This window comes from Prosopis cineraria, unplaced genomic scaffold (genome assembly GCF_029017545.1).
Source record: "Prosopis cineraria cultivar Desert tree isolate PC_DT_omini unplaced genomic scaffold, ASM2901754v1 PC10, whole genome shotgun sequence".
In the NCBI taxonomy this organism is placed as follows: domain Eukaryota; kingdom Viridiplantae; phylum Streptophyta; class Magnoliopsida; order Fabales; family Fabaceae; genus Prosopis; species Prosopis cineraria.
The window spans coordinates 1,718,836-1,746,824 of record NW_026555341.1 but is presented as its reverse complement, the minus strand read 5'-3'; the positions used below and the strand labels follow the sequence as shown (position 1 = coordinate 1,746,824).

Genomic DNA, 27,989 nt, shown 5'->3' with positions numbered 1-27,989 from the left:
ACGAACTTAATACGAGAAATATTTAAATTAATCATAATCATTACAAAATTGTACAAACATGAAATGTGTTACGCTCCCATTGACATGCACCCACATATCAGTTATTACTTCCATGGACACTTGAACTCGTTTTTCATGTAAAACAAAAGGGTGAAACTAATCTCCGGTTTTTTGGCCACAGTGGACCTACTCTCCGTTTGAGCAAGGTTGATTGGCCTTTTCAGCCTCGAGCCTCCGCAACGTGGATGAACTCAGCTTTGTTTCACTTGAGTCTCCAGAAAGCATATCTACAACTTCAACCTGCATAATATACACAACAAGGCTCAATATGCCACAAAAACACTTCGATCAGCAGAAATATATCTTCCCTTTGTTTCAATATCAGAAATTTAAATTGGCTCAGACCTTCAACTGTGAAAAGCCTCTTTCAGCCCTTTTCCTGTTCACAGCCAATCCACCTGGTAATGTCTCTTTGCTGCAAGAGTATTAGGTCCATTTAGTCAACGGAGACTTCTGTTACTGACATTTCAAAGACAAGCAACATATCTCAGTTGCCATATGTAAGGTTTACTCGCCATTGATTCACCAGCAATCAGAGTTAACAAGCAATTACAAAATTATAAGTACAATCAACCAAGAACTAAAACTTTTTTGGGCGGGGCTGAGGACCTAGCCAAGTTTACTACAAAAGAGGAATGCGTATATTATAAGCAGCAAGTTGAAAATAAGCTGACAGCAATTCATCTCTGAATAACAGGTGCCTTTTGTATAAGCCATCCTATAGATACAGCATTAAAGGCACTCTAAGAACTAATAGCAATACCAAAGTATAAAGACAATGTAGACCCCAGATTGACCAATTACAAAACCTGACAACTATAGCCTCCAAATTTTCATCAGTGATAGAAGGGCCATAGGGGTCTACGATTGGTTCGGCTTGCACTTCCAGTTCTCGCTTGATAGACTGAAAATTTGTCAAACATTATTAAAGTCCCACAAAAAATAAATATAATACTGAAAAGCATGTTTTTCAGTAATTAAGCATATCATGTTCTGGCAAAAGAAAGTAATTACACGTATCATGTCAAATACCTTTATGAAATTCTTAACATTGTGTATCCTTTCCTCAACGGGCTGTATTAGTTCAGAGAACTGCAAGTGTGAAGCAATGATCAGTCCAAGAAATTTCACATCTAAAAATGAAAGAAAAACGCACAGGAAAAAAATAATTAACTACCATTTGTCTAAAAACCCACAAATCAGGCGCCCCACCCCCTCCTTCCCAGTGCACGTAAGGACACCACAAAACACGACATTGTCATACACTCATTCATGTGATCCCCACATGATTTTAATTACTAAGCAACATTCGATATAACCCTGCTCTAAACAATAAATACAAAGTAATAATCTAAAGCAAGCAAGCAGTAAATGAGGGAAATTTTGAGGTTTTGCTATTAATGAACACAGATAACCAAATCAGTGTTACAAAAGGAACTCCACTGATTCTGGTCAAAATCCCTATTGATAAACAAAAAAATAGAGAAACATAAATCATCAACACATATCAGGTCCCTCACTAGTGTTCGAGAGACCAGCACTCTCCTCACAACTGTCTTCTCTCTAAAACATTGTGAGTGCTCAACAAAACATAGCAAAATATTAATGCAAGCCCAAAGGTGACTCCAGCATCTAAGCCAAGTTTACAGTCACACTACACACATTATTACTTATTCCCTATAATCAGGACCATTTGGATAATAACCTTGATCTGCTGGACCTTTCTTCTCTGCCCCTTGTTTCCCCTTTAATTTTGTCTCAGGTTTTTCCAAACTTTCCAGCCCTATCATTACCCTCCCCAAAAAGCTGCACCTTATCCTCAAGGGAAAAATCTGGAAATTGCATTGTAACTCAGGTAAATCCTTCCACTTCACAAGGACTTCTCGCTGTCCATCATAAGAGTTCTGATCTTACGGACTTCTTGAGCCTACACTAGGAGTTCAAACTCTTCAGAAAGTGCAGGTGGGATGGTAGGAGTTACGGCAGCAGATTGCACAAACTTCTTAAGTTGAGAAATGTGAAGAAACAGATGAATTCAAGCAGTGCAAGGGAGTTCCAGCTTGTATGCCACCTTTCCAATCCTCTCCATCACCTTGAAAGCTTCATAGAAACGAGGACTCAATTTTTCATTAACTCTTTGAGCTAGCGTTCTCAACCTGTATGGCTTGATTTTAACATAAATCAAATCATCCACCTCCAACGAGACGTCCCTGCAATGTTTGTCAGCTTGTTGCTTCATCTTGTTCCATGCCATTGTTAAATTATCTTTTAAAGTCACAATTATCTGATTGCACATTTGTACCTGCTCATTGACTTCCTCTATGGCAGATGGTTCATCATGAAGCTCAAGAAATGTAGGAGGGTCCCTTCCATACAGTGCTTTAAATGGTGTCAACTCCACTGCACTATGGTAAGAAGTATTGCAACTATATTCTACCCATGGTAACTGCTGAAACCATTGATTGGGTTTCTCATGCACAAAGCAACATAAATAAGTCTCAACCCATAAATTTTCACAATCAGAATCAGGCCCAAGAAGCAAAGGAACAAAGAGAAATAGATGAAGAGAGAGAGTAGATAAGCAAAGGTAACGGCAGCAGTGACTCTGTGGATCTTCTGAATTGGACTAGAAGGATGCAAGCAACAAAGAGGAAGATGCAGACGATGTAAGGTGTGAAGAGTCAAAGATGAGAGGGACAAGTGGCTGAGATCTGACACTAACGCTGAGCAACGAACTTGATGAGAGAGGCTGAGATGAGTACGTGAGATCAAGAATGACGAGGGATTGAGAGTTTTTCCCTTTGTTTCATCTTTATCTTCAGATTGTGTCTAACCCAAGGGAAGGCTTAAGGGAGGGAGAGATTTTTTTATTTTTATTTTTTTACCACCGAGTGAGGGAGAGAGTTGAGGATTGGGTGATGATGAGGTTTGGAGTTGGTGGAGGGTCCCATTTGCACATCTTGAAATGCGTGTGGTTTGACTCTTATAGTTTAGCCTTTACTTTGTGTTTCTTTTTTATTTTTATTTTCTGCAAATTTTTTTAAATAACTACATACAGGCCAGGATAGGCAGCCCAAGGGGTAGCCTGTGTTGCTTATGACTATGTACTAAGGGAAACACTTTGGAAAGCCTTGAAAAAGAAAGGAGTTCGGATTGCCTATATTAGAGTACACAAGAGATGTACAAATGGGCAACAACTAGTATAAGAACGCCTAGCGATGAAACAAGGGACTTTCCTATAAGAATTGGACTATATCAAGGATTGTCTTTGAATTCTTATTTATTTGACCTGATCCTAGATGCTTTGACTAAGCATATTCAAGAGGAAATCCCCAAATGCATGCTTTTTGCATATGATACAGTTTTTATTGCAGACATAAGAGAAGACATTAATTGCAATGAGTTATGGAGAAAGACATTGGAGTCGAAAGATTTCTGCCTAAAAAAGAGTATGATGGAATATTTACAATGTAATTTTAATAAAAAGTTTGTCAGTAGTAATTTGGAAATGAAATAGAGAGATCGGATCATGCCTCAAGTGAAAAAGTTTAAATATTTGAGATCTATTATTCAACATGGTGGGGAAATCAATGGGGATATTGCACATATAATACAAGTTGGGTGGTTTAATTGAAAAAAAGTTAAATGAGTTATTTGTAATTGAAAGGTACCTAATAACCTTAAAGAAAAGTTTTATCAAACTACTATAAGATCAGTTATATTATATAGTAGTGAATATTGAATTTTAAAGAGATAGCAGGAGTATAAAATTAGAATAGCAAAGATGAGAATGCTAAAATGAATGTGTAGGCATATACGTAAAGATAAAATCCGAATAAGCAAATACGAGAAAAAGTGAGCGTAATATCTATTGAAGAAAACATGGTAGAAAATTGCTTGAGGTGGTTTAAACATGTACAAAGAAAACCGTGAGAGGCACCAATGGGAAAAATAGAATAGATAGTTTTAAGCCTGATAAAAAGGGATAAAGAAAGGCTAAAGAAAACACTTATAGAAGTTGTTGACCAAGACCTCTTAGTTATCAACATTCCTAAAAGTTTAGTAAATAATGGAGCACAATGGTGTAGTACAATTATTGTAGCCGATCCCACCTAATATGATAAGAATTGTTGTTGTTGTTGTTGTTGTTGTTGTATACCCTTTATAATTTCTGTGAGTGAAAGATTTTTAGTTTTCTACTAAAAAAAGAAAAAAACAAGAAGCTCAAACATGACAAGGTTTTATAAATTTCAGTACTGTTTATATAGGGGTACAGGATGAAATTTTATAAGTAAGAAACAGAGGAGAGAGAACTGACCAAACAAAAGTCAAGATAGGATAATTGTCTCAGGTATAACCATTTAGAAATGCAAATTTAGGCTAGATTCGCAAAAATAAACGTCATACATCAAAAGAAATATTAAGTCCAAAATAATTGGAATGTATGAGTCAAGGGCAATTCATCCAGAAAATAACTACATATACTGCGGGACAAGGGGAGAAAATGGGATGCAAGGAAATAATAGTCTGCTCTGCATATTGCAGATTAGTTAAGGGGACCTACCCTTCGTGCTAGAGCAGACTTTTACTTCTGTGCAAATTGCCAGAAGGATGAAATCTACCTTATAATTTGAACTCATTTAAATAAACTGAACTTCAATTTAGGATTCTAAAAACTTGTTTCCCAGAACTTGACTGATAGAAATGAATTTGACATAATGAAAAGGTTAGCCTTTTCGCATGACATCAAAAAGCTCAAGCCTTAACATTGTCCAAGTTTCTTCACCAACGCCCAACGTTCGAAGTTAATTGCATGCAGATCCATATCAATATATTAATGTATGAATAAAGAACTCAAAACTAGTAGCAAGCCAAACTACATATAGAGTTATCCATCAAGTTCATCCGGGCTCCATGGCAATTAACTCAAATTTAAATTTGTCTATAACCTTGTTTTTCTTCAATTTCAATTTTTCCTGCTCTACTTTTGTTTTAAATCATCATTAATTAATATATATATATATATATAATCAAATTTATAACAAGTCAAACTACGGATAATATATTACTATTCCATGGATTCCCCGAGTGCATGAAAAAACGTATCATCACAATATGAAATACAATTAGCAAAAGTAATTGTCAATGTCTACCATATATATAGCTACTCTTCTCAATTCTCGCAGCTGTTTCAGCCTCCTTAGCAGGCAAATGACCGTAATTAGTAGAATATCCGATAACGCCCAAGACCCAAAATATCAAAGCTTTATATGTTAATTGTTATAGTTTACCACAGAAGATTACCTGCTTCTTCATCAGCATAGGACCGTCGCAAATTCCGATCACAATCCGCTGCCTCGATAACTCCGCTGCCGCCTGAATTTAAGTTTCATTTTTTCAAGAAAAGAGACATATTGATGGAGCGAGAGAAACAGTGAAAGGGGACGAAGAAGCAAAATAGAGGGTGAGACCTTGAGGAAAAGGCGGTGGCCGTCATGCAGTCGGTCAAATGTACCGCCGACAACCACGGCGTCATAGGTATTTGGGGGAGATAGAGTTAGTGCTACCATGGGATCATCTTGAACCGCCATTCAAAAACCGCGTATAGCTTCGATTCCTTTGATGCAAACGCAGCAAAAGTGTTGAATCACAGGGGCAATATGTGTTAACAAAAATGGCGTGTTAAACAACGCGCAGGCGGGATAGTCAGCTTCTCCGATGTGCACTAATCCTCCACTGCGCCTCCTTTGATTTTTAAAGCTTTTATTTTTATTTTATATTTAGTAAAAAAAATTCATAAAATTTTCAATAAATCTAATTAAAGTAAAGACATAAATTTGGCTCTTAATTATTTTTTTTAAAAATATTAAATAATTTATATTATAAGATGATTTAACATAAATTCTTAACTTTAAAAAATAGAACATTCAGCAATGTTCATTAATTTTTATTTAACGAACGTTAACTTTCCATACGTGACTTACTCTCTCATTTTAAATTATAAGACATTTTTAAAAATAATCTTTCATACCAATAAAACTTATTAAATACACTTTACAATCTTACTTTTTCAAGGCAAAAATATTAATTTTCAAAAATGCCTTTCATTTAATGCTTTATTAATAAAAGAACATTGAAAAAAGAGAATACATGGGATGGGTAATATTGAAAAAGTATTATTAATAAAATTTTATTTTTATCAAAGTATTTTACATTTTGAAACACCGAATCTTCCTTAAAAATGTCTTATAATTTGGGACGGAGAAAGTATAAATTTTTGATTAAAATAACACGTGGCATTTTACATCAACAAATAAAGGTGCAAATTTAGTTATAGATTATTTTTCGAGGAGCATTAAATAACTTCTACTATAAAAAATGGATTATCTAGCACTTTCTCATAAATTTTGATCAAATGTTGTTTATTTTTAAACTTATGAGACCTACAATGCATTAATTTTTTTAAATTTCTTGTCTTCGTTCTCAGTCTTAACTCAAGAAGAAAGAGTTCAAAAAATTCTTATTTGAAAACATTCATAACAATGATGTCAACGAAGTAGAAGAAGAAAAAGAAAATTTCATTTAAATCTTCATGGCAATTTAAGTGAAGTAGCAATTTGAATTGCAATGCTACTACGTGTGAGAGAAACTTGATTCAAGCTTAACTTAATAACGAATTATTTTTATAGAAAATGAAGCAATTGAAATAAATTTTTCCCATGTGTAGTAACATCACAATTCAACCTATTATCTTGCTTGAATTGCAACAAAAATTTAAATGAAACCTTATCTTCTTACTCCTTTTCTTTTATTTTATTGGTGTTGTTCTTGTGAATGTCTTTAGATAAGAACGTTTTAAGTATCTTCTTCTCGAGCTGAAACTGAAAACGAAGGCAAGAAGATTGGATAGATTGACGCATTATAGGTTCTCAAAAGTTTAAAAATAAATGGCATTTGGTTAAAATTTATGAAAATGTGTTATATGATTCTTTTTTTTTATATATATATAATAAAGGCTACAGAGTGCCCTTTGAAAAATAGTTCATAACTATATTTATACCTTTATTTATTGAGGTGGAATGTCATATGTCATTTCAGTCAAAAAATTGTGGGTGTCATATGGAAAGTTAACTCTGTTAAATAAAAATTAACAGAAGTCATTAAATGTTCTATTTTTTTAAAGTTGAGAATTTATTTCATATCATCTTATAGTATAGGCTACTCAGTATTTTTAAAAAAATTAATTGAGGACCAAATTTACATATTTACCCGTCTAATCATGCCAATTTTGACAGTTTAAATTTAATATTAAAACTATATCGAATGAATAGCTTTATTGTGATTTAATCATATCAAATGAATTTTTTTGTCAAAATAGTAATAGCCAAAAATAGAGACCTATGATTACAATTACAGTACCTACATACCCAGGCAACATCTCATACTCAATAAGAATTGAGTATGGATTTCGTCAACCAAATCATGGATTAATCATTTATTGCAAGGATTATATTTTTATTAAAAAGAGTTCAACAATAAAAAAGCAAAAATGTGCTGTGTTTTCAGAGAAATTGCTATAATTCCAGCATTGGTTTTTCAAGTGAATTGCGTACATAGACTCCTTGGTTTGAATTGTCCATGTTAGGTTGGAAAAGGTTCTTACTTCTTAGTACAATCATATTTGTGGATTCACAAGCTTCTTAGTACCCAGCAACAACAGATAACAAAATTGGGAAAGGTTCCTAGTATGAAACATGGTTTTGCTCCTAACAGAGGGCCTTCATCTATAAAAGTCTAGGGCTTTAACATAAGAGAGATATCAGATCCAGATCCAAACCTGTGAGAGAGGGAGATTGCCAAAGGGGAACCAAGATGGGGTGGAGAAGGGCGAACAAAGGGTGGAGAAGCGCAAACTCATATCAGAACGCGGTCTGCTAGGATTTTTCTCACTATGCTTCGCCTTCCCTCACCGTGACCAGTTTTCCTTGCGACTTCGAGCTCTCTTTCAGGGCACAAACACCAACTTCCATCGCCGACTGTGAGATGCTTACCTTTTAGTTATATAATATATAATTATGAGGGATAATTATGTGTTTTCCTTTTTTCCCTGTGATCGGATAACGACCTCTTGGATCCTGTTCTCATTTTAAGTTTTGTTGGGACTTCATTAATAAAATGATCTTCCTGAGACTTACTTGTCATCCTCCCTAATTTTATATTCCGGCTCGATTGTTGGGATCGGCCTGGCGAGTAAGTGCTCGAACCTTTATAAAAATTAGCTTCAATGAGTAACGGTCCGACTTTTATTTTTGACTCACAACCGCCCGTTCTATTGTCCCCCTACTGCAGAGACTACGACATCAACCTGCTTGATTGCCTTTACATTAAGAATTTTCCGATGAATACTGTGGCTCCAATGATCATGATCTTGCCTCTCTCGGCCTTTGAAGACGATGATGAGTTTCACAAGGCGGGTTATGTAAGGGAGTGATCAAACTATGGATAATTTTATTGGAATCAAGAGCTCAATGCGTGGAAATTCAAAATTTTATTGAATTATGCCAGTTCTGATTTTTTTTTTAAATTATGAGTAACTTGTTCCATGACTTTAATTTGAGATGTATATCCGGACCTAGAGATAGAAACATCCACGTTCATTGCAAGTTTAATTTAGCATTGAATAGTTATAATTTAGTCTTTTATATATTTTATTTGTTTTTTTTTCCTAAAAAATTAACGATTGACGATGGAAGAAATGTAACTTAAATTCTAAAATTCGAAAATACGAAAAAAGAAGAAAGAAAATCGATAGAAAATGGTCGTTAAAAAATAGTAAAGAATTAAAAAAAATAAAGATTTGAAAAGTCAAAAGCTATCTTAATTAAAACAAATGCGAGTTTTACAAGAGAGAGGAGTCAGAGGACTATGACTATACTCCAAAAAGGTGCAGGTATGCAGAATATACACGAGGTTTTCCCGTTTTCCCCAACCTATTGCTTAGGCATTTGATTTGGTGAACTGAACTCAATGAATATTAATATCACACAAAAACTTTCCCATATTCACATTGCCTGGAGAGATTCTTGAGGAGTTAAAGTTGACAACCATTCCAACAATGCCTTGTTCACGGCATCAGGAATCTCATCATGAGGACAGTGCCCTGCCTGAAAATTCACAAGACTCGTATTTGGATAAAACTCTTTGATCCTCTTAGCCTTGGCAGAGCCAACCCATGGGTCTAGGTCACCCCACAACAACAGCAACGGGCAGGACAGTTCACTTAGGACCCCGTCCAGCGTGTACTTGCTCTGATTCATCATGAAGCGCGTCATTAATCTGTTCATAACACAAGAACTTGTAACATGAATACCATGGTGACTTGGAAGAGAACGATGGCTAGTTTAGTTATTCAAAACACAAGCATTCCCTCAAGCTGTCATTCTAGACTTCATAGCATGACCAATATGATGCTACGAGGTCATTTACCTGTAATAAACTTCTCCAGCATTGGGGTCCGTGGCTGGCCTTGTTATAGATTCCACAAGATAGTCATCCACGTTGGCGGCATTTATGTAAACCTATTTTAAGAAATTATGCGGTGCTGTTAGATTAAACAGTGCAGCAATTGTAACAAGGCAGTGACCAAGATACGTATTCTATCAATGTAGAAACAAGTATGATTTATCGGTCTATTCAGTACTGTGAGTGCTACATCTTGGATATATCAAGGGAATTCAATTCAAGCTACTGGATGTCAATGTCAAACAATGAACTTTTTAAACACCCGGCATGCTAAAGAGAAACCAAAGTTGAAGCACATGGCAAGTAACCTACACTTTTAAGGACAGATTCAATGCGAGCTGGCTGTTTTGATTGCCAAAACAAAAGTGCCAGAACTACACGCTGAAAGATTTCCTTCAGGGGCTTCACCACAAACTTCTGCAGAGGTGTTTCTTCAGAATGTTTACTTTTGATATTTCCATCACTAAATTGCCCGGCAGAATTTAGCAAAACAACTCCATTGACGAGCTCTGGCAATCCAGTCGCTGCAACCAAAGCAGCAAATCCTCCAAGGCTGAAAAATTATAAGATTGGAAAAACATCAAACACAAGATGTTAGTCCAGAATCCAAATGCTGCAACTCATTAATGAATCTGGTAACTTGGGAACAAGGAACAGTTAAACTACACATGAGCTTCCTCCCCGGGCAATTAATATATGACAACATAGTAACTCAGAATAAACCTCAAGGGAAGTATAATCTTGCAAACCAATTTTTTATCCACTGGTGTACAGTCTGAGTTGCGGTAAGAAAATAGCCAAATGAAATAATGACTATGTAATGCAGATGCAATACTTTATTTCATTATGGTCATTACCTATTTCCCACTAAAACAGCTCGCTCTTTTACTATGTCCTTCAAGAAGTCCACCACTTGATCCCTCCAAACCAAGGCATCATACTCGATGATAGCTTTGTCACTCCACCCAAATCCCAGCAAGTCTATCGCATAAACCTTGTGTCTTTTAGCCAATTCTGGAATATTGTACCTGGAGACATGTAAATAAAAGTAAATGGATATCTACACAAATAGAATTAAGAACTATGGCACATAATAGTTAAAGTAGTGGACCAAAATAGTAATGCCGTATTACTAATAGTTATTCATCATCATTACCCTCATTACTGAATACTGACTATATTTGAAGCTTACAGTATTTTGTTCCGTTTTCTTTTATTTTACTATCAGCTCTACACCAAGTCAACTTGAAGTCACTGTTACAAAGTATGAAGTGCAGTTAAAGATTGAGCAGGCCACAGCAACAAAACAGAATCACAGAAAGTTCGTTCTTAGACTGAAAGAATTAGCTGGTGTGGTGTATCGTACTGGTAACAGCTAACATTAAATTGAAGTATTATAAAGGCAAACGAAAAAAGTACAAGATTTGGTGGCAAAAAGGAAAATGGACTGAGAGGAACAAACCTCCAGTGAAACGCAGAGGCCCCAAAACCATGAATAAGGACAACTGGAGAGCCTTCTCCCTGCACTACGTAGTGTATCTTATGACCCCTCCAAGTCCAATAATTGTACCCTTCTGGTTTGTATGGTAATCTTTCAACTCCTAAAGTAAAACTTAGCCTTTAAATAGAAGGCATGCAAGTAACAAATTTGTATGCTAGCTGGAGGGAGAGTCTAAGTGAACTAACCTTGAGCTGGTTTAGCAGTCAGAGTGGATTCCATAACCGAAAGACCAGAGGCCACAATTCCTTTCGCTGTAAAACTCCTCCTGCTCATTTCACATTTGCTTCCTTCAAATATAATGACCCATCCAATATCAGAACTTGTTTCGCAAAAGCAGAGAGACATAGCAATCGAATAAAAGTTCGACTTACGATGGTATAATGGCAAAGGAGCAATGAGTCTAGCTTTAGTTAGCTCTAACCGTACCGAAGGCGATAGTGCACATATAGAAGACATCGACAGTTCGAGAGATGTATGCAGTAACCAAGACCACTTAAATCAGATCCCCTGTGGTGGATTCGATAAAAATGGATACTTTGAGGAGTCTCAAAATCAGCAGTGACGCCCAAGAACTGCTGATTCAAGGAATTGGGTGGCTTGAGGCTTAAACCAGAGTTTATGTGGCTGGCGTCCGTTAGAGCGTCGTGGGAGACCATAGGCCAGAGAACCAAAGCGTCCCTGAAGCCAGATGACACTCTTACTTTTGTTTTTTTTTTTGGAACACGGCAGTTTGGTCCAGTAGGCCCCAAAAAATGCACAGTCTGAGTCTGTTGTAAAAAAAGGGTCCGAGTCAATTAGGGCCCATCTGGTAGAGTGACATTGGGATTAGAGAAGTGTAAAAAAAAAAAAAATGGAACTCTGAAAACTAACTTCCACTTCTTCAAGAAAGACGAGTTGCTTATTTTTGTGTTGGGTGCGATATATCTACATGTTAATTTTTGGTAACAAAGCAGCGTTCAAGGATTTTAGAACTGGTGGTTAAAGTAGTCATCGTTAAAGCGTGGCTGTTTTGGCGGAAAAAAGTGCAAGGGAGCGGGGCTGTGGAGTTCGGGAGAGCCGAATCTCGAATTGTCCGCCTCCGATCGCAGGCGGACAGAACGAAGTCTCAGAACTAGATCTCGAGTCCTGCTTCATCATTTTTCGCCATGGAAGCTTATTTGAGGATCTTCAACCCTTCCATTTTGGGAGGTCATTTAGTGCATAAATCGACCTCAGTTTCCCGCGCTTACCATCCAGCCCTTCATCTATCAAAAGCCTCGCGCCGTTTACTTCCCGCCCCTTCATGCCAACGGCAACGCGTCGCTCCAAGGACTCCTTTCTCCTCCAGTCTCTCCCACTCTTCGTGTTCCTCGATTTCTCCAAACTCAGAACCTTGCAGGTTCTTCTTCTCTCTCACCTCATCCCAATTTTTAAACTCTCCGAGTCCAACAAATAATTCCAATCCATTTCTATCTCATTCAGAGAGTGGTGGAATTGTGTGGAACCAAGCTTCTGGCAGTACTATTGATGGACACGTGGGTTTTTATGGAGACCAAGAGCAAGTGGCCACGGTGGTTTTGTTGGGGTGGCTCGGAGCAAAGACCAAGCACCTGAAAAGATACATGGAATGGTACAATTCGAGGGGTATTCACGCGGTCGCATTCGTCGTCGATGTAAAAGAGTTAATCTGCTTTGACCTTGGGCGGATGCTTGAGAGGCGAATCTCGATGTTCGCCGACGAGCTCGCTTCCTGGGTCTCAGGGAAAGAAGATGACGGGAGGGAGCGCTGTCTGATATTTCACCCCTTTAGCAACACGGGTTGGTTTAGGTATGTCGATTAATTAATCATGCTCTTCCATGGGCTTCATGTCATACACTCTAAGTGTTAATGACTGGTTTATTCATACTGAGTTCTGAGTATTGATGCATTCTGGGGCAATTCTGTTTCATTTTGTGATTATTTGCTCTGTGATTCATTGCAGCTATGGTGCCATTCTTGATAGAATGCTTGGTAGACAGGATCTGATGGACAAGATAATAGGATGCATCGTTGATTCAGGAGGGGGCGAACCGTTTAATCCGCAGGTTTTTATTTGGAAGCGGTCTGCTTGTATTTTGTTTATTTGCGCTTCTAAACCTTCGGCAGTATTATATATATTAATATATATATATATATATATATTTTACTTTCACTTATTTGCCCTCTTGGAGTAAGATAAATTGTGCTTTCTAATCTTCATTTCCCTTTGCCGGATGCTACCATAAAATGTTGATTAACAAATTTCGGAATCTATCTATGCTGTGCCTGTGTTACCTTGCGTTTCTATCTAAACTATATGAGCCTTTGTCTTTTGCTGCTCTGATTATCCGTGACCGTGCATCTCTTATATTTTCGACTTTCTTAAGCATATATCCTATGAATTCATTAAGTGCCCTCACAATTTTGTGGAGTGAATGAAGCATTCTTATTTACTGCAGCAACGACTTATCCTACCAAGTGAGGAATAACATCTCAGATCCATGTCATAGGCAATTCGATTCAGTTTTACCTTAAAGTTGCTTCATTTATTGCCTTCCAATTGCTGTCGATTTGGAATATGGGAGGTGTTTACATGCATCCTGACTATTATACTAGTTGGATTCAATGTTATGTTGACCGGAACTTATGTGGCCGTGTAACTTAGATCAGTCTTACACAGTGAAGCGTGTGAATCTCGTTATTTATAACAGTTAAGGACTTAGTCCTATGTCTTTGAATTTATGGCGTCAAGAAAAACTGCAGAACTCTGCATTTAGATGCAGGGAGTTTCCTGACTTTGTGTTTACCTAGTAGGTCTGGGCTGCAGGATTTTCTGCTGCTATATTGAAGAAACGCAGCTCTTCAGCCCAAACTGTAGTTGAGCCTAGAGACATACCTAAATCGGGAGGTGTAGATAACTCATCAAGAGTTCCAGAAATGGAATCTTCAACAATGGAGGCTGTGGTGTTGACGCTACTAGAGAAGTTCTTCTCTGTCACTCTGAAGTTGCCAGATGTGGACCGGTAAGTATCCTGCCTGGTTTCCTATTTTGCTTCATGATTCCCGTGCATGGATAGATCTGCAACTACTTTCAACTAGCAAGTTTCAAGTGATTTCCAAGATTTCAAGTGTTGGCAAAATATGTGGTGTGTGTTTGAACAGGAGGTTGTCGAAGATTGTGAGTGTGCTTAGGGAGCACCAGCCTTGCCCTCAGCTTTATCTGTATAGTTCGGCTGACAAGGTGGTTCCGTTTCAGTCAATAGAAGAGTTCATAGAGGAGCAGAGGAGGATAGGAAGGAGGGTAAGGTCCTTCAACTTTGGTTCATCCCCACATGTCGACCATTACCGGAATTTTCCCGACTTGTATCTGTCGCAACTTGATCAATTCTTGAACCACTGTTTTGCCGTTGTCAAGCACCCGTGATCCCCACAAATGGAGCTTTCGTGTTCCAATACAACTGTTAGTACTTCGTAGAAACACGCAATAGGCCAGCACAACTTCATTTCACAGCTGTGACACACTGGACACCGAGCATGGGCGACCGCATGGACCTTGTATAGCTCAATCTCTTGGGGAATGTTTTTTCTGGCCATAAATGGAATAATTACTTACTATACAAGTAATTGCACCGCATGTCTCAACAGTGTCAATACTTAATCAAGATTGGTGTTAACGGATGTAAATTAATTAACTACCAAACCGCAGGGTAATTTTTTAATACTAATGAACTTATAAGATATATAAAGAACTTTCATTTTAGTTGAATGAAATCAATTTTAGTTTTTTATTTAAAAAAGAGAAAAATTTATATAGTTAACCTTAAATACTTAATATATTTGTTTTCAAATAAATTCAAAACATGTGGATATTTTTATAAATTATTTATTCTATAATAAATTATTGTCATTAATATTATTAACCCATTGAAATCTATTTTTTATAATTTAATTTGATAAAATTATATTAAATATATGAGTCTTATCCTTTAAAAAAGAGAGAATTGCATCTAGAGCCAACATATTCAGATGTAAGTCCCAAATGATTTTTTTGATATGTCTCTTAAAGGCTAAGGATTTTATTTGCAATTATGTTCCTTACTAAAATGACCCAAATATCCTTCTCTCTCTAATCCCTCATTTTGTCGCTCCAGGACATTGTGAAGGAACACTCAATCTCTTCTTTCATGGCTACAAGAGTCGTCACAACAACTTTTGTTGCCACTGTTGTGTCACAACTGGTGTTTAAAAATAAGAGAATTTATGAGATTATGGTGTTTTTGAAGACATCCAAAACGATGTAGAGAATTCCAAAAGAATTCAAGACATTTAAGAAGAATTTAAAATGTTCCAAAAGGTTTTAGAAGCATTTAAAATAGTTTAAAAATAACTAGAGAAATTTGAAAGGTTTTAGAAATTTATAGAGAAAAATGAAGATATAAAGAATACTCTTAGATATTTTAATATGTTCTAGAATCTTTCACACATATTTTAAAGATTAGTTTAAAAATATCTTTATAAATATTTAAATATTTGTTATAAATATTTCTATAGAATATTTTGGATGATGAATGTATACTGTTAGATTCAATTGATCTCCACCATCCATTAAGGAGGTGGAAAAGTTTTAGAACACGAGAAAAGTCTATAAATACCCTCATACCCCTCATTTATAATTAACAAAAAACAAGCATATCAATAAAGTTTTTAAACTCTCTCATCCAAGCTCTCTCTCTTATGTTCAAATTTTCTAGTTCCTTCATCTACATTCTGAGAGTTCGGCTAACTTAGCCAAGATCAAGAGGTTGATCAAGTTAAAACTGGCACAATTTAAAGATAGAAAAGTTTTAAGATCGTGACAGTTGGCCTTGGAGTTGGCTATACCATCACCTCACGATGCTTTGTACAAGATGTAAAGGTAGGATCATATATAAAAGGAGATATATGTATTTTATATGATTTTTGCATCAATCAACAATACCAATCAAATAATGATGATTAATTTTAAGTTTGTCCTACAATGTTGCAACTGGCGGTTGATTTTGGTGGGAATTTCCTGGTGAAAACATCGGTGCTCTTAGCTATGGGGAGGAGAAAAGCGGAAGTTAAATGCCTCATCTCTAGAGAGCATTGGAGTGAAGAACCCATAAATGGAAGTTCTAGAGATGAAACACATTCCGTGAATGTGAAGAAGCAAGCCAACTCCCAAGAGAATCACGCTTGGTTTTGAAATCTAGTGCTAATTCCAATCAAGGTTAACTATTATTTGTGATTTCCAACCACCTTCATATATCATCCAAGGAAAAAAAAAAAAAAAACATGTCAGAAGTGGAAGAGAAAGGTGCAAGAGCGATTGAGCAAGGAAGAGGAAGAGAGGCAAAAAGGGTAATTGGGTTATTTAGTGACATAATAAAAGCATTTAGACCTTATCTGTAACTACGTTTTTTTGAGGGCCCTGGAAGCAAGTTTTCCTAAAAAACACTCGCCCCATGCCACTATAATCCAAATTTGAACTTGTAGGAGATGGAGGATACGAAGCCTAAACCCCTTGTATTGTACTGAGTGTAAGGGGGATGACAGATTGGTCCCAAAAGACCAATTTAATTCTATGCAAGTCTCAAAATATTCTAAAACACGGTAGAAGTCCCAAGGCCCTTAAAGAGATTATATAGGCAAAGTAAAATTACCTAAACAACCTCGCCTGAATTTCCCAAAATCTTAGTCCAGATCGAGGAAGGCAACATCATGATCAGAACAGAGAAACACAAACCTTACTCAAATTCCAAGACACTACATGCTTAGCCGCTCATACCTCTACATCCTCCTCTGATCTTTGTGCAATGGTTCAATGCCCATTAGAGATTGTTCTTCTTATTCATGGCCACCATTGTACTACTCTTATGCTGATGGAAGCTAAATCGTTCACCTCTATCTTGAAACCCTCACTGTCTCACCATCATCTGGTTCAACTGTGGCTTTCTTCTTACTTCAGTGTTAGGAGAGAGGCTCTTGATTGGATTCGGAAGATTGGTTGATTAATCTTCTTCATTGGGGCTGTCGGTTTCGGGGATTTTTTTACCCCATCAAACCTTTCTTTCTATGAAAGTGGATACAAATCTTTGATTTTGATTATTTTTCCAACTGAGATTTAGCATTTTTTGGGGGGGGGGGGTAGTTGCAAATTTAAAAAGCTGGAATTGCAAATTTGGGACGTGAAATCACAAATCCTTTGAAGCAAGAAAATAATGATATGTTTCATTTTAAATTTAGTTACCGAGCTTTTTGTTTATCAATAAAATTGGAAAAACTAATTACAAATTGAAAAAGATGAATTTGCAAATTTGGAATACAAAGTCACAAATACTTGGAAGTGAAAAGAATGAAATATTTCATTTTAAATTTAATCATTTAGGTTCTTCAATAAAAATGAGAAAACTAGTTTCAAATTCAAGAATTGAAATTGAAAAATTTTGAAGGAAAATAATGACATGTTTTATTTTAAATCTAATCACTAAACTGTGTCCCTCAATAAAAAATAAAAAAAAGAGAGAGGAAAAACTAGTTGTAAATTTAGAAAAAAAAATTATAAATTTGGAACAAAATTGCAAATCCTTGAAAATGGGAAAATAATGACATTTTTATTTTAAATTTAATCATTTAGTTGTGTTTTTCAATAAAAGGAAAAAGAAAAACTAGTTGCAAATTCAGGAATCAAAGTTTTAAATTTGGAATACAAAGTTGCAAATCCCTAAAAATAAAAATAAAAATAATGACATGTTTCATTTTAATTATTAAACTTTGACAATCTGAACTCATTTCTTTGATAATATCTTAGGTATTGTTTAAATAACTTGTCAATGCAAAAAATTGCAATGTTTTTAAAAACAGGAAAACTAGTTACAAATTAAACCATGAGTTGCAAATTAGTGAATAATAGTTGTAAATCCTGGAAATTGATCCAATATTTTGTATGACACAATTCTCATTTCCTCATAAAAATGAGCAGAACAGTCGCAAAATAAAGTATTCAAAATTACAAATCAGGGAGTATTAGTTGCAAATCCTTTGAAAATATTTTGCAAACTATAGGCTCCAAACCATTTACAAAATAGAAACAATAGTTGCAAATTGCAATTTGCATTCTCTGATGCATTACAACCATATTTTCCTTGCCCTCTGCAGTAGAAGAAATTGCTTCATCTCTGACATCATTTCTTTCATTGCCTCATAGTTTTTTGCTCATCGCTTCATTGTCGTATGCTGCAACTTCATTTTTGAAGTATAGATGAGCAAATTTGTGCAAATTAAACCTTAACCAATTACAGAAAGTAATGAAATCAGTTTGCAAATAGCTAAGTTACTTATTGTCTACTTCAGTTTACATATTGAAAGTTGAGCAAATATGCTTACATTATGAAAGTTCAAAATTAGTTTAGCCATGAACTAATTTTGCACTGTAAAGCAAATAGAAGCTTTCTCTAATATTGAAAATTCAGTAAATATGTTCATATGTCAAAAGTACAATAACATATTCCTCATTATACCCTCTCCAATCATCTTTATAGTTTTATCGAGTTTTGCTTTTAATTCTTGTAATTTTTTTCTAATGTTTTCAGTTTCTATAAAAACTAAAATCACTAAAAAAATGAAAGCTATAAGGTGTAACATCCCAATTTAAATTTTAATAGTTAATTTGGATTAATAGAAATTTTTAAAAAAATATTTAGAGATAAGTAAATTAGTAGGAGATGATTATTAAATCTAACTTAGGATATAATTTTAAATTAAAATTTTAAAAAAATATTAATTAAAAAAATTAATTAATTAAATTATTATTATTATTATTAATAAAAAAAAGAGAAAAGAAGAAAAGGTATGAGAAAGAGGAAAAAAAGGAGAAGAAGAAGAAGAAGAAAAGAAGTACTTTCGGCGTCCCGCGTGCTGCAATCATTACGCATATATAATAATAATAATAAAAGAATGAAGAGAGAGGAAAGAAGAAATAATAAAAAAAATGTGGAACCCAATGAATTTTTATAAAAACTCACCTGGTTCCTTCGTTTCTTCATTCTTTCCTTCGTGCGTGAGTTGAGGCAAAGTGAGCGTGCGTCGCCGGTGCGAAAGATCTGAATTTTTAAGGTAAGAGTTTTTAATAGGATATTTAGGGTGTGATTTCAAGTTTTTTAAGACTAAGTAAGTGTTCTAAAAAATTTTTCTTAGTCATCCTTCTTCTTTGGTTTCTAATTTTATGGTGGTAGAAAATTTAGGATTTGAAAGAAGGATGAATTTATGTTGAATAAATATAGTTTTTAAGGTTGTTAGTAGTATAATAAATATTCTAGAGTATAAATTTGTTGATAATCTTTGAATTTGTGGCTTATGGATCAAATTCTAAACTAGATTTAAAAATATATGTTAATTTATTGAGATTTAGATGATTATTTGGGATGCGAAATGAATTATTATGGCTATAGGATTATGATTCTAAGCTAGAGATTCAATTTTTAATTTTTGAATATTTTAGATACAAATTTATAAAATAAAAAGAAAATTTTGATAATAGAAATTAGTTTAGAAGCTGATTTTTAGATTATTAATGTTTATTGATGACTAAAAGAGGAGTTAAAAATTTTACTTAATAGTATTGACTCTAGATTTGTATTAAGATTGAGATTAGGAATTATGTTATATTTTTAATTCTATTATTAGAATTATTTTATTAGTTTCAAAATTGAAACTAATATTTATAAATAATATATTATTTATAGATTGTATTATTGGTGAAGATTGTGGTGGGAGAGAAATTATAAGGAATAATTTATTGAAAAAGTTATGAGGTAACCATGCTTTTAATTTGTAATTAGTGTTACTTCATATTAATTGGGTGATTATTGAGAAAATTATGAATTTTGTAATATTGTATAATTGTGCAATATTATTATGAATTTGTTTGATTATTGTGTGAGGTATTGGGAGACTTGCTATTGTTGTTGTATTTATGTGTCACGTGGTGCGCTCCTATTAGAGCTTAATAGGTGGCTTGTAAGGGTTCGGGCTAATCTATCTTTGGCCTGGTAATTTAGCACCGAGTGAGGGCTATGGCTTGAAGTTAATGGAAGAATATAAGGATGATTATTTGTGTGTATTGTAATATTTCTTATATTTGTTGAAATTATATTATTTTTAATTCTCACTTAATAAGCATACACTTAACTGTTTGTATATACTATCATAAATTGATTATGGTTACTGGGACTTTTGAGTCTCATTATGTGGTTAATAATTTTCAAGAGAAGAGCCATGAGTGACACGTGGAAGAGTCCCAGAGGCTTAGTGGCATAAATCCACTGTCTCTTTTGGGTATTTGATTTACGATTTATAATGTGTTATATTGCCAATATTAGGACTTTTTGTTTATTGACAATTATATGAATATATAAATGTAATCATGCCATTCAAACTATTTTTATTTTTTTTACACTTTGGATGACTGTAATTTTAATATTTGGTTTACTTTGAATTGATTAAAATGGCATGATTATGAGGCCAAATAACTGACTTATTTTGAAAATTTACTAAATTAGTTATTTTACTTGTTGGGAGTATAAGGATCGACAAATGTGATTTAGTTTACTTGTTAGAAGTATAAGGATGGACAAATGTAATTTAACCTAATGGCGTGTGGGAGGTAAAAATTTAGCTGAAATGTTATATTGTGCGAGTTGAAGCTAATTATAAAATATTTTTATATTAAAATTATTGATATAAAATGTGTTGGGTGGCTGTAACCCAACTATGATTGAGTTAAATTATTTAAAAAAAAATTTAGTGTGTTACATAAGGACCTAAAAAACAAAGGTTACCCAATTTTTTTTAAAACTATAGGAAATTGAAAATATTGAAAAAAGCTATAAAGATTAAAAATAAAACATGATGAAATTATAAGGACCAAAGATTGTGTTTTTCCTTAAAACTTTTATATTTTTATTAATTGATTACCTAAAATTATTTTGGACATTTTATATTTAAAATTTTTAATTTTTAATTTTTAAAAATTTTAAGAAGTGTCAATTAAATGATAATATTTTTTAAAATTATTTACCAAAATAAAAAAATTATAAAAAATTTTAATATTAAATATGAATTATCCAAAACAAATCTATATAGAATTTATAAAAAAATTATATTAAATTTGGATCATCCAAATTAACTATGGACTGTTTAAATTGGCAATAATTAAATTTATTAAAAATTTTATAAATTTTTATTTAAATAAATATAAAAATAAAGTTAAAATTAAAACTTTAAATCTAAACTATCTAAATTAAATATCATTAAAAATAAGAAGAGGTGTGGTAGAGGGTTAGTGCAATGGAATGGAGAGAACTGGTTGATCAGGTGAACATGGCAGCAATTAAAGAAGCTGGTGGAAACAATATTCAAAGTGCATAATTTCTTCTTTCAGAATAACAATGAATTGGTTTTCTATTTATTTGTTACAAAAGGGGTCATCTTTTGTTTCTTGGTTTATTGGAATCAGAGGATTGTACCATTCGAGTCTGGGCTAGAAGTGGATCGTCACAGTGTAATGGAGCCAGCAGCCAACTTCTTCAAGCAAGGGCCGTTGAGGGACAATGGAGAGAGTAGCAGATACCCCATTTTGGCTAAAGCTTGAAGGGATTCCCCACACTAACGTCTCCTTCAATGCTTTTGATGGCTACTTCATACCCACCCTAGGATAGCTAAATAAGGTTGTCGTTCAAGGAGATGGAGATGTTGTAGGTTGTCTTTCTTCTTTCTTTTTATTTAGGCTTTAAGCGATGATTTCATATATATAACCCTATAAGCTCACATTGTCTTCGTTCAAGCAGTGGACGATCCGAGAACCTTGAACAAATCTCTGTAGCTCAGACCAGTGGATCATCCAGGGTTAGTACACCATACATTGATCCTCTTATGCCCAGTTTCTATCCATATGTTAAACTGTAATATAATTATAGCCATTTCAAAGTACAAAAGACTGAACTTACATTTTTGGCTTTATTGTTAATGCAGAGTCTTCTTTTGGAATGGAGGCTTCTAAACTTTACCAAGGAGTAAGAAGTGAAGCACACTACCATGGACCAATATTTAAATCAATTTGTTTGAAGCCTGAGACTTACTGAGTGTGAATCTTTGTATTGATAACTAAATTCTTAAATATCGTTACTATAACCCTTCTACTGCGGTTTGCATGTTGAAGTTATATAATAAAGCTATTACCCATTACCAAGACACGATTGTATTGCTCCTCTCCGTTGGATCAATTTTAATTTCCTCACATCTTTTTGAACGACTTATCCGCTTGGGAAATTGAAAGTAGCAGAATTCATATCGAACCGGTGCATCTAGAATGGCCCCACCTTCATCTTAATCCTATCTCTATGTGAAAGTAACGTTCTCTTATTGCTGCTGCTTTTACCCGAGATTGGAAGTAAAACGGTCTTGCACCTCAACAAGACACATTCAATATGATTCATACATGAAAATTGCTTTGAACCCTTTGGAAGCTCAAGGTGTAGGGTTATCGGATTCTATCTGTAGACTTGTGAAAACCTTCCTTGGTCAAGAGGTTCAAAAGTCTAGGCGCATCGGATGTGGTAATGCCCGTGTCTCCTAAGCCGATGCTGCAACGATGAGTCTTTATCCTATAAAATAGCGTCAGCTTTATAAATTAAATAATGCCATTGAATTCTATTATTTATGAAGCTTTTAAGAATATTATTAATTAAAAAATCTTGATTAACAACTTTTAAGAATATTTTATTTAGCTTTATTTTATCTTTTTTAACAAGTTTTAAAGTTATTTATTCTATTTTTCTTATTAGTGCTTCTTGTGGTCTGTTTTATACATGTTTAAACCATTTTAAATAATTTTTTATCATTTTTCTCTCAGTAAGTGTTACACCCATTTTTTTTTACATGTGTTCATTTTAGATTTTATCTTTATATATAAGTTCGCACATTCATATTAACATTCTCATTTCTATAATTCTAACTTTATACTCTTGCTATCCTATTAGTATCCAAAGTTCACTATCATATAACATAAGTGGTCTTATACTAATACAATAAAACTTTCTCTTAAGTTTATTAGGTACCTTACAACTATAAATAACTCTTTGAGCTTTTTCTCCAATTAAACTACCTAACTTGTTTCATATGTGCAATATCTCTATTAATTTTCTCATCATATTGAATAATAACTCCCAAATATCTAAACTTTTATAATTGAGACATAATCTGATCTCCCAATTTTACTTTCAAATTACAACTAACTAACCTCTTATCAAAGTTACAATACAAATATTCTATCTTACTCATATTCAAGCGAAAATATTTTGACTCCAATATCTTTCTCTATAACTCAAGTTCACAATTAATCTTTTCTCTTGTCTTTGCTATAAGAAATATATCATCAGCAAAAAGCATGTGCTTGAGGATTTCCTCTTGATTCTTGAATATACTCAGTCAACATTTAAGACCAGATCAAACAAATGGTAACTCAAAGATGATCCTTGACGTAATCTAATCCTTATAGAAAAGTCATTTATTTTACCACTAAACATTCTTATATTAGTTGTTGACTCCTTATACATATCTTGTACAACTCTTATATTGACAATCTATACTTCCTTCTTTTTTAAGGCTTTCTAAGATACTTCTCTAGATATATGGTCATAAGTTTTTTTTTCATATAAATGAAAATTATGTGTGAATCTTTTTTTTTTTTTTATAACGGAGGAGTAAGCTGTCTAGCTATTAATGCCAATACAGTCTTTGTTCAACAAAGGAATAAATTCATGAGGACTACTAATAAACGTTAATCCAGGCCAAGAATTATGAGCTTTACGTGCGAGAAAATCAGCAACATGATTTGCTTCCCTACGAACATGCATTAATAAGATATTCCAGTTGTTGCAACATCGTTCGAATTTCATCCACAAGCATCCTATCTTGATGAAAGCTAATGTCGCCTTCCTTTGTCAAAGTCACTGCTTCTAAAGAGTTAGATGCCACCGTTACCTGTCGTAATCCAGTATCCCAAGCATGCTTAAACCCTATTAAAATGGCCCATAGCTCAGTAGTCAAGCTGTCATTCCCTACTAGTCCGAGAGTGAATCCACTCACAAACTTGCCTTCAAAATCCCAAATTACTCCCCTGCAACCCCCACCTTGGATTTCAGGCGAGAACAATCCATCTACATTTAGCATAAACCAGCTCTTGGGAGGAGTTTTTCATGTGTTTGTCCCAAACTAAGTGGTTGTCCATCCCAATTTAGTTTCCTTCCATAAGTTGTAGCTTTCTTCATACTTTGAAGGATAGCCGAGATTTGGACATTAATACTCTGCAATGATGTATTCTTCCCTTCAAAAATACGAACGTTCCATCATTTCCATATCAACCAACAAGCAACAATGAAATACGCCACCCACACCTCCACTTTTCTATTGCCCACATATCTAAAATTCCATTTGACCCAGTCATGGATCTCCAACGTGAAGAAGATATCTTGTATTAGTTATTACCTCTTCATACATGTCTTAATATAACTCTTATATTGGTAATCTATACTTTTGTTTTTTTTTAAGGCTTTCCAAGGTCCTTCTCTAAATATATAGTCATAAGTATTTTTTCATATCAATAAAAATTATATGTAACTCTTTACATTTGCAGTGATACTTTTCCAAACTGATGGAATAAAAAAATTATTTATTTATATAATGTTATAATAACTATTTTATAAAATATCAAATGGGTTTAAATTTTGACCCAATAATAAGATAGGAAATGAAGAGATTCTTTTCTCTAGACAATCATGGTATAAAAATACAGGGGAACTTTACCTTCAAATTTTTCTTATGATTGACGTTTAAACTGCTATTATATTAATTTTTTCCAAATTAAAAGTGAATTCAGATTATAAACATAACCCTCTACAATACTTCTCACGTGGAGTGGACTAGGAGGAGCTTGACGTTTGGAAAAAGAAAAAGCTTAAAGTTTTTAACATTGAGAACTCTGTTAAATATTGATTCCACGGCCACGCGTTGTCTCTTTCAAACAACAAGTGCTTCATTTACCGGAAAAAAATATTTCTAGGCCTATTTATTGAATTATAAGCTATTTCTTATATTTTTTTTGGTGATGATAAGCTATAATTTGTAAATTAGACTAGAAGTAGCATATTTATATTCAAGAAGCACCCGCTTACGTTCGTGAAAGAAATTCAACAACGACCACGATTACGAGTCGCTGATGGATCTCTTTACTATTCGATTTTAAAATTTGACGAAGTCGTTTTTGGTTTCTAGAGAGCCACTAACGTTGACTGATTATGAAATAGTTTTATTACGCGAAGAACTTTATACATCATGAATTCAATACATATACATACATGTACGTGTGTAGGAAAGCTGATTTTAAATTATCTACATGGAGATGAAGATATAAGTATTTATATTTTACACCCTTTTTTTTATATTTTATATTTTAAACTCATTTCATATTACTTTTTGACTCAGATCTAAATTTTTTTTAACTCAAAAGCCCAATAAATTTTAACCTATAATTTTAATATACTTAAATAGTAATATTATTTTATAAAAAATTAACATTTATTAAACTTTTAAATAAGAAAAGAAATAATTTGGCCCACATTATTCGAAATCTCAAATCAAATTTACAAAAAAATTAATTGAAACTGTAAGATATATTATTTATCTATTGATCTACCTTCTCTTAAAAATAATAATGATGTTATCTGTTGTCAAAAAGCGTTTTTGTTATAAAATTTGTAAAAAATTAGTTACGTAATCAAATGAAAAATTTATGGATGAATAATTATCTTGTGATTTATATTAAAAAAATATATTTAAAAATATTGATAGTAAACTAATTGTTCAATGATTTCAAAATATGAAACTACGTAAAGACAATTTATAAGAAATATAATTATTAAATAATTTTTATTAATTTTTTTAATTATAAATATGTAAATGATTTTGCCCCTCCTAAATTAAAATCCTAACTTTACTACGAACTTCACCCAGCATTATCTAATCCTTTTAAAATCATATGATGCGGCAATCGTGCTATGGATGATGTATTCTTCACATTCTATGTTTTTAAAATCTTAACATAGTTCCAAACTTTTTCTTACCGTTAAACTTTTATAAATTATAACTTCATTGCAAATAATCTTTCAATTATTATATTCGAGTTTTTGAGTCTTAAAATTAAACTGAATTTTTAAAATTTACAGTCTGGGCCATTCTTTACATTACCCAACCTCCCCTCCAAAACAAAAAAAATCTAAAAAATTATGGACTGTTTAAAACTATTTTTATTTTATTGTTTCGAGAACTGATGTTTTGTAAAACATGTTTTGAGAACAAAAAAAATAATAAAAATAAATATTTTTTTCATTTTTCTTATTTTTTAAAATAATAATTTCAAAATACTTAAAAGTTATTTTTATTTTTCTATTCTTTAAAATAATATTTTATTTTTTATTTTTTAAAATATATTTTAAAAATATATTATCAAACATATTTTTTTTATTATTTTATTTTAAAGAATAAAAAACTTTTTTTAAAATAAATTGGCAAACAGGCCTTTAGTGTTTTTGCGTCATCCTCTCTCGATCTTTCGGGGAAGTAGATATCTGGTCCAAACCAAACCTTGGACTATCCCCTAGGTCATGTTCATATCTGCTTGACGTCATTCTTCAGAATTTACTTATGATTTGACATTTAAACTACTATTATATTAACTTTTTCTAAATTAAAAGTGAACTTTACAAGATCCACACCCAAACCCCCGACAAGCCACGAAATGGAATGGGTGGTTGGGAAATTAGATGTTGTTAATTGATTAAAAATTTAGATAATCAAAATTTGTTTATCTTTATTTTTTATTTTTTATTTATTTTAAAAAAATTTTAATTAAATTTTAAATATTAATAAAATATTTTCAAATGTTGACATATTAAATTTAATTTTTTTAAATAATAATGATTGACATAAAATATAATCATAGGAAAGTTAAAGGATTAAAAAGATATTTTATAAAATTAAAAGATCAAAATTAAAACTTTATATAAAGTTCAAAGATTAAAAGTATACTTTAATCAATTTTTATAAATTTTTATTTAATAAATAAAATATTAAAAAGTTAAAATAAAAATAATCTTCATACTGGTGCTTTAAAAAATTTAAAAAATATTGCGACTTTACAATTTTTAATTCAGACCGTCCAAACCCAAAATACATTTAAATAATTAATTTATAAAAAATTATAAAAATATTTAATATTAAATTATTTAAATTAAATATATATTATTTAAATTAATAATAAAATATATTTATTAAAATTTATAATTTTTATTTTAATAAATATAAAAATAAATAAATTTACACCATCTAGATTAAAAATCTGGAGAATACATATGGTTCATCTGTCATCTGGTCCCTTTCAAACGCGCATTGGCTTTAGTAATTACATGCAGTGAAATGCTGGCGTTGACAAACTATTTAAAATATTTTTTATTCATGTGACGAACATAATGCATCAGCAACAGTTAAAACTATCTGTATATTAGTTTAATCATAATGCAAAGTATATTTATTCAGTTTATGCCATTCCATTCACACAGTGGCATAGTGTGACAAATAGATTCACTGCCAATCACGACTCAACAATACTAAGGCATCTTTAACATGTCAATACACTCAATAATCTCATTCTATCGTCGTGTATATATCCACCGAACTTCTAGATGGCTCGTGTTCGAAGTGGCCGCGTTATATCGTTTTGTTTAGGAAAATAACAATAACAGACTTCTACAAAACTCGAATGAAAAATAAATC

At 33.0% G+C, this 27,989-nt stretch overlaps 3 protein-coding genes and 1 long non-coding RNA gene across 7 annotated transcripts; 2 read left to right on the top strand and 2 right to left on the bottom strand.

Annotated features, from left to right (window-relative positions):
- Positions 1–6: 6 nt before the first annotated feature.
- LOC129321944 (phosphopantetheine adenylyltransferase) lies at positions 7–8,190 on the bottom strand. 4 transcript variants are annotated; one of them, XM_054967954.1, is made up of 7 exons: positions 7,898–8,190; positions 5,532–5,805; positions 5,365–5,436; positions 1,093–1,152; positions 824–964; positions 406–475; positions 7–300 (listed from the first exon to the last, which is right to left on the bottom strand). In XM_054967954.1, exons 2-6 carry the CDS (start codon positions 5,649–5,651, stop codon positions 428–430), a joined length of 441 nt encoding a protein of 146 aa, XP_054823929.1. In that variant the 5' UTR covers positions 5,652–5,805; positions 7,898–8,190; the 3' UTR covers positions 7–300; positions 406–427. The 4 variants fall into 4 exon arrangements, with proteins under 4 accessions (XP_054823929.1, XP_054823926.1, XP_054823927.1 ...); XM_054967951.1 differs by having other exon boundaries at positions 858–964; XM_054967952.1 differs by having other exon boundaries at positions 858–964; positions 5,532–5,677.
- LOC129321946 (uncharacterized) lies at positions 8,175–8,729 on the top strand. The gene is made up of 2 exons (XR_008596157.1): positions 8,175–8,310; positions 8,410–8,729. It is a non-coding gene; the product is annotated as an uncharacterized LOC129321946 (long non-coding RNA).
- Positions 8,730–8,916: 187 nt separating this feature from the next.
- LOC129322373 (pheophytinase, chloroplastic) lies at positions 8,917–11,732 on the bottom strand. The gene is made up of 7 exons (XM_054968698.1): positions 11,455–11,732; positions 11,269–11,370; positions 11,045–11,183; positions 10,440–10,610; positions 9,895–10,135; positions 9,547–9,638; positions 8,917–9,396 (listed from the first exon to the last, which is right to left on the bottom strand). The coding sequence occupies exons 1-7, from the start codon at positions 11,537–11,539 to the stop codon at positions 9,123–9,125; spliced, it is 1,104 nt and encodes a 367-aa protein (XP_054824673.1). The 5' UTR covers positions 11,540–11,732; the 3' UTR covers positions 8,917–9,122.
- Positions 11,702–14,715, top strand: LOC129321964 (uncharacterized). Its single transcript, XM_054967979.1, has 7 exons — positions 11,702–11,821; positions 12,037–12,171; positions 12,281–12,461; positions 12,545–12,890; positions 13,045–13,147; positions 13,896–14,104; positions 14,244–14,715. The coding sequence occupies exons 1-7, from the start codon at positions 11,702–11,704 to the stop codon at positions 14,503–14,505; spliced, it is 1,356 nt and encodes a 451-aa protein (XP_054823954.1). The 3' UTR covers positions 14,506–14,715.
- The last annotated feature ends 13,274 nt before the right edge of the window (positions 14,716–27,989 follow it).